This window comes from Drosophila virilis, chromosome X, assembly GCF_030788295.1.
Source record: "Drosophila virilis strain 15010-1051.87 chromosome X, Dvir_AGI_RSII-ME, whole genome shotgun sequence".
Taxonomy (NCBI): domain Eukaryota; kingdom Metazoa; phylum Arthropoda; class Insecta; order Diptera; family Drosophilidae; genus Drosophila; species Drosophila virilis.
The window spans coordinates 25,351,928-25,358,804 of record NC_091543.1 but is presented as its reverse complement, the minus strand read 5'-3'; the positions used below and the strand labels follow the sequence as shown (position 1 = coordinate 25,358,804).

The following is a 6,877-nucleotide window of genomic DNA, read 5'->3' as shown; positions in this document are numbered from 1 at the left end:
CACACACACACACACACACACACACACACACACACAAGAATATACCATATGCATATATATTTAAATAGCTTCAATAGAGGCGAGGCCAAATCAAAGGTGAAAAGATGCGAAAAGCAAACAAACGTGCAATTGGGGGCGGCACGGCAGCACCGTCACCTGCCCCAATCAGGAGTGTGTGCGCGTGTTTGTGTATCACGAGTGACGTATTGGCAGTAGTACAGGTCACAGACCGCCAACCCTCTCACGTTCAGCGTTCTCTGTCAGCTTTAGGTACTGCGGGTGCCAGCTTGGAGCTTGGGTTCGAGCTGGGAGTCCAGGCTCTGATTCTGGTCCCAGCGTAGCGCCACTTGAAAGCCCGGCATATCTTGATTGTTTGCATGTAAATCTGCACAAAATCCCCAAAGTAGCAATGGCAGCAGCATCAGCAGCAGCAGCACCAGAGGATGCAAGCGCTGCCCTGCCAGCGTCGGCAACAACTGCTCTGCGCCGCATCGTTACCGTTACCTGCCCTGCCCACCTGAGCATGGGGTAGAGTCCCCCACGTCCCCACGTTGCTGTCTATGATGATGACGATGACGATAATGGCTTGGGTTGCGCCATAGCATACATCGCAGTCGCAGTCGCAATCCCTTGCACAATTGAGCTGAGTGCCCGGGTGCCAATCGTCAATTTGTTTGGTCTGGTCAAGTGGGTTTGTCGCATTGTATGCAGCTCCAGTTTCAGCCAGTTGGACCTGTCGAATGCGCTGCAATTTTCGTTGATGCATTCAAAACGTATTCATGCATTTCAAATGTAGAAGCTATTAAAATTAGATAGACTGTGTAGTTCTGCTTACTAGAAACAACTTAAAATTGCATATAAATAATATTTATGCATATTATTTTTATATTAATTTATTATTATTTATATGAACAGTGTAGGACATAGTTGCGATCGAACAACCTGTTTTTTTTTTAAATGGCTTTGGCAACCATAGCCTGAGATTCAGCCCCGGATCAACGCTGTTTAGTTCCCTGAATAATACTTTGAGACTTGGCCATTTATCGAGGACTGCAAAAATGTCTTTATATTTTGCTTTTGCAATTTTTTAAAAATTAAATTAAAAAATGTTTATCAATATTAAACAAAATGCTGCTTCAAAGGGAAATTATAACCGTAGCTAAGGATTACTTTTTCCTCAATATTTTTCGCTGTATACCCTATAATGCATATATAACTAACTTCCTTTATTTTTTTTGGTTGATGTATTTTCATATATGATACTTGGTGAATAGAGAACTGCCAAAGTGGAGCTGGCCAGTATTCTTGAATATTTATTGTAGCAACTTGTACCATCAACGTTTCGTGGCCAATTTTTCGATATATGCTTTGCCCTGCGAACTTTTAGCTAGGCACTTGCTCCTGGGGCTGAGCGTGTGGGTGGGCTCCGTGCGGTTCACCTTTTGCCTGCCTCTGCATTGAGTGCCTCCACAGCAAGACGCTTCGACTCGAACTGCATTTATTGGAATTTCACAATAAACTAGCGACGCGCCATTCGAGGCAGGCACGTTTCACGTCAGCGCCGAGGTCGACAAGGACAACGGTGGAGATGCGCACAAAGGACACTACGCGGTATCTGAGGGTAGGCCAAAGCCAAACCAAACCACGTTTCTACGGTTTCGCTTACCCAGTGCCAAAAGAGGGCATTCGGAGCTGATATTTCTGGCAACATTTTTCTATGAGCACTTTCTATTTAATCAACAAATGTTGACAACTATATATAATTATAGTTTTAAATGTCATATTCAGAAAAAGATTCTTGAATATTGGATACGTGCATACCTTGTGCTATTTGTTTGTCTAATGGGTATCATGTAGTCATGGTATGCTACTTGTGATTGTTTTGTTTTTTTTTTTGTTTTTTTTTTGTTGTTGTCGTTTTGTCTTTGTTTTTTTCCTCGATTGCCAAAGGCGCGTCATACACGGCGTATGCTTGATGCTCCCCTCGTTGAGGATGTAATTAAAAAACGGCAACAAAAAGCTGCACTGACAGCATGTAAACTTGCTGCACGACACCGACACTCGAAACGGGGCCCAGGCCAGTCCCAAACCGAATGCCAATACCTCAATAACTCAATGCCTCAATGCCTCATGCCTTGGTACTCACTCGGCTCGGCGACGACTGAATCGATGAGGTTCGACGGCAGCACACAAAGCAGTGCCGGCGATATCCATAGCTCAAAGCTAAATCTCTGCACAAACAGGATATATATAGCTGGAGTCAAAGTCAATCCCAACCATCCACCCAAACCCCTCTAGGCCACCCAAGCCAAACTCTCAAGCGCCAAGCGTGCCGATGTCGATACCGCGTCCGTTCCGACTTGGTTTTGTAGTCAGTCAGCTTTTGTTCAGCAGTTTTTTTTTTTTGTTCTTCTTTGTTGTTGTTGTTGTTGCTGCTATTTTTTATGTTTTTTTTTTTCTGCTTTTTGCTTGCTCTGGTCGTGCTCCTTGTATGCCCCTGTCCCCTGGCCCTGGCCAGCCCTTGTGCCCGCTGCCATGTGATTTTTTGCGGGTACTTTTTGTGATATTGAGCCGGCTGCTGTTGGGCGCACTCAAGGGAAAGCCAAAGCTGTCTCCTTGTAGTTGTTGTTGTTGCAGCTAAGCTACTGCCTGCTTGACGTATTCGGTTTAGTGTGATTTGTATGCGTACCAATTCCCGTACCCGCACCTGCACCCGCACTCGCTACCTCTACTATTTTATCCACATTTTCATCCCATTCTTACGCTGGAGTAGAGATGGAATCTGGATGGCGATTTTACGAGCTCAGTCAGAAGCAACCAGCCAAAAGCTGCAGCTACTTGTGCACATCAAACGGAGCTGAAAGCGGAACACTTAGTTGAATCAGCTGAATGGACTCGACAACAGACAGTGGATAACAGAATACGGCGGGAGGCAGCACCAAGGACCATGACGGGAGCAAAAACTAAAAAAACACATCTAACTAGGACAGCCAATAACAAAACAAGTATACAAAAACAGACTCAACAAGTACTTGAAATTTAGGTGTTTCCACTATTTCGGTTAGCATACTTAAATGGACATGAAATCTTAGGATTCATCAGAGTCGAGTTCCTAATGTCAGCTTTTTTAGGTTGCGCTTGAAAATAAGAGTTAGAAGAGGGGAGTTGACAAAAATAGTAACATATAGTACTACATACATACATGTATACCATGTTTACCTTGAATTATGGATATTTAGAACCTAGAAATATTATGATAACATATTGGCGCCATCCTATAGTTCGAATATAAATTGTAGCCAAGAATCTGTGAGTCCACCCATCACATCTTTGAAAGCACAGCCAAACCGTTTTCTTAAACTATCCCTAGCATCCAACCCTAGCCGAATACCCTGTTTTATTTTACAACGAGTTCGCAGCTTTTGGCCGAGCGGTCCTCTGGTGTCCGATGCACCTAGGCTCCACTTGGTCTGCATCTTCAATGTGCGTTATATATTCGCGCCCGAAGGAGGTGCAGAGTCCAGTTGCAGCTGCAACACTCGCATCCGCTGAATGGTGGCTTGTGTTTGCCCAGACTCTCACTTCCGATGCCGGACTCGAGCCACTGGATGAAGCCGTTGTTACTCGTATGATTTTAATTTTTTCAAGACCCTTCAATGTGGCCCTGGTGGCGGGAGTGGTGATGCCTGAGTCTTGGCCGTAAGGATGCAAAGATGTCTGAATAGACAAGTTGGGGCGTTGGAAATATATAAAAATAATGCAACTGATCGTGTCATTTTTGCTGATTTGAAAAGGCCAATAGGCAACAAAATATATATTTAAAGTCAATTTGCTGAAAACGATAAAGCGAATGCTGATTTACACTCGACTAGTTGTGCATAGTAAAATCGAAAAAATCGGGAAAAGTTCATGGAGATCGATCTAATCAATCTTGTCCAAACGCCCAGAGTGAAGCGTGGTGCGCGAGACGAACTTTTTACCCTGCGGCTTGTTAGTATCGGTCTCCATGCTGCGTTCTTTAAACCTATCCTTGATATACTGGACACGTGCCGGATCAACGTTGCTGCGGCGCCTGAGTGGATTATAATATGGTATCTTGCGCACCGGCTGCTCCGGCACCTTTGGCTGTGGTTGCGGCTTTGGGGTGACAACGTTTTTCATATTCTGTTCAACTGATGAATGCTCTAGCGGCACAAGGGCCACGCTGTTTGCCTGATCCACGCCCATATCTGAATAGCCCATTGTCAAATTATTGCTTCGGCTCAGTTTGCCCTGGTCCGTCTGCAACTGGTCCAGCGGATTTAGACAAACGCTATATTGTCTAATATTGTGTAGGTTCTCATAAATCGGCAGCTCCTTGCGCAAGTTGGAGTAGCCCAATGGCAAATTATTGCTGTTCTGTGCCTTAATCGGGGCGATCTTGACGATAAGCTGGGCTACATAGCGTCCTGGCTTTGATTGCATCTTGATCTGTGGCTCCTTTTTGACAGCCTCGCCCAAAGCAAATGGCTGCAATTGCTTTGGATCTAAAGAGAATGCATTAACATATGTATCTATCATTTACTATTATTATATAATACGTGTGTGTGCGTTTGTTACGTTATATAAATGAAATATGAATATAAAAGAAGCGCGAATAGATAGGTAGGCCCATTGTCCAACATGTTCTCGATGTACTTTATATACCATTGAATCTACTCACTGTAAGTCAAGGAGCGTTTCAGCTGCAGGCCCTTAATGGGGGCTCTCAATTGAAGTTGACGCAACATCCTCAGTATTGGTATCAAGATACTATTATGGACTTCAACTCCGGGGGGCTGCCACTTCAAAATTTGGTGCAGTCGATGTATCTGCCTAGTTAGTTCAATGTGTTTAATTCACTTTTCTATTGCAGTGCACAATTTACTACTGTTTTTTCTAAGTTGATTTTTGTTATTTTCCCTTAGTCCGAAAAATTGATGTAGTGCCAGAAAAAAAGTAGGAATGAAATGAAATGCTCGACAGACGAGTTTACCCTGGGCTCACTCTCTGACAAATCGCCTGAGTGCAATTTCAAAGCCTGCTCGTTTGCTGCCCCTGCTCGCCAGGGCTGGCATCCCAGCCCAGTCCAGTCAGACCTGCCAACCTATTGCTGTAGTTTTTTTTTTTTTTTTTTTTTACAAAAAATAAAAGCTGCATGCATATTTATAGTTCCGCTTGTTGACAAATATCGCGCAGTGTTGAATGACGGCCCGGCAAGCGGAAGCTGCACTGATTAGAAACCTAGTGCTGCCCTGTCTAGATTCCGGTCCACGAACCGTGCACCGTGCGGGCATCAGGCTTCGGCAGGCAGCACTAAAAATGAAAAACAAACCAAAAAACAACATATACCAACAAAAATACTTTTGGCTTTGGCTTAAAAACGCAAACGCCACTTTAGAAACACTGAAAAAAAGAGTCACGCAATGCTGTCGCAGCTTCCGGGCAAAAAAGTTGACATTTCTATGTCCTGCTCTGCTAACTGAGCCATAACTCAGCCTGGGTAACATAAAGGTTTCGCAATGAGTTTGCAATGTAGTTCTCGTAGTTACATACTTCCATACAAACATCTTGCAAAGAACACTTATATATTATATTCTTATTATTCTTTTATTTTTATTATTGCTTTTATTATTTGTTTGTTTTTATTATTAATAATATTACTTATATTTTCATTATTATTATTTTAATTTTAAATATTACTAGCATAGCGTGCGAGCATTCCGAGGACTTAAGCCTGAAACTGAACCTGAAACCGATCCTTAAACTGGGCCTGAATCTGAGCCACAGCCTGAATGGAGGGTTCGGTGGCAGCGCCGGCGCTATGCCCAGCATTGTTTAGTAATTTATTGAACAATGGAGTTGCAATTGAAGAAAGGGCGGCACACAATAAAAGCCACTGGGCCACTGGTCATGGCCATTGTCCGTGATTCTAAGCCTGGCCTGAACTGGCCCCGCATGTGTGGCCGGTGCTTTCACATTAGCAAACCTATTAGCATTTGGCTAATCCGCACTTAGGCTTAATATGAGGCATCCAGGCAGTATGCGTATGTGAGCGAGGATGCGCGCTAGACTAGCTGTCGGGGTAAACGGACCAGAGCTGAGCCCAAGATCATAGCCCTTTATCGCAGGTCGATCGTGCATGTCCTTTGTTTTGCCATATGCACTTGCAACTGGCACTGGGCATTGTGCAACGATCTCTGGGCTCGGCTCAGCACTTGTCTTAATCCCCTTTAAAAAGGAAGCATATCCAATGGCCAGTGGGCAAACAAAAGCACACCCGGTCACAATGGCAACAAAAACCTGAAATCTGGCACGTCATCTGATCCTCTCTAAACTGAGCCACTGGCTCAATCGATCAACGAATCGATCTATCTGGCCATGCTGCTGTTTGTTTTTTTTTTTTTTTTTTTTTTTTGTTGATGAATTGATCCACTCAAGATAAATTAGGCCACAACATTTGTGTAAGCTTAGCCATGGATTATCCTACAGCCAGACCCAAACGCTCTAGACAACATGTCTTCCGGTCGACTATCACCCACGCCCACGATGTCGATGCCGATGCTGAGATGGGAGGTTTGGTATGGGAATACCCTATGCCAAATTGTAAATATGGATAATTGCCAACTGAGAGTTGTGGGCACTTTGAAATAATTTGCCAAGCTAAACGCTCTGTCTCTCTCTCTCTTTCTCTCTCACTCACTCACTCGCTCGCTCTGTCTGGCGATAATTTCTTCGTTTATTGGGCGCAGAGAAGAAAAGTATATAAAAAGTAACAATACAAAAGTTTATAACAAAAGACCATGAAAATCAATGGAATGCGAGTAATAAAAAGCCCAACAGCAACAGCAAACAACAA

At 43.8% G+C, this 6,877-nt stretch overlaps 1 protein-coding gene across 1 annotated transcript; it reads right to left on the bottom strand.

Annotated features, from left to right (window-relative positions):
* Window positions 1-3,772: 3,772 nt before the first annotated feature.
* LOC6631959 (uncharacterized) lies at window positions 3,773-5,007 on the bottom strand. The gene is made up of 2 exons (XM_002055186.4): window positions 4,703-5,007; window positions 3,773-4,526 (listed from the first exon to the last, which is right to left on the bottom strand). Exons 1-2 carry the CDS (start codon window positions 4,767-4,769, stop codon window positions 3,922-3,924), a joined length of 672 nt encoding a protein of 223 aa, XP_002055222.1. The 5' UTR covers window positions 4,770-5,007; the 3' UTR covers window positions 3,773-3,921.
* Between the last annotated feature and the right edge of the window lie 1,870 nt (window positions 5,008-6,877).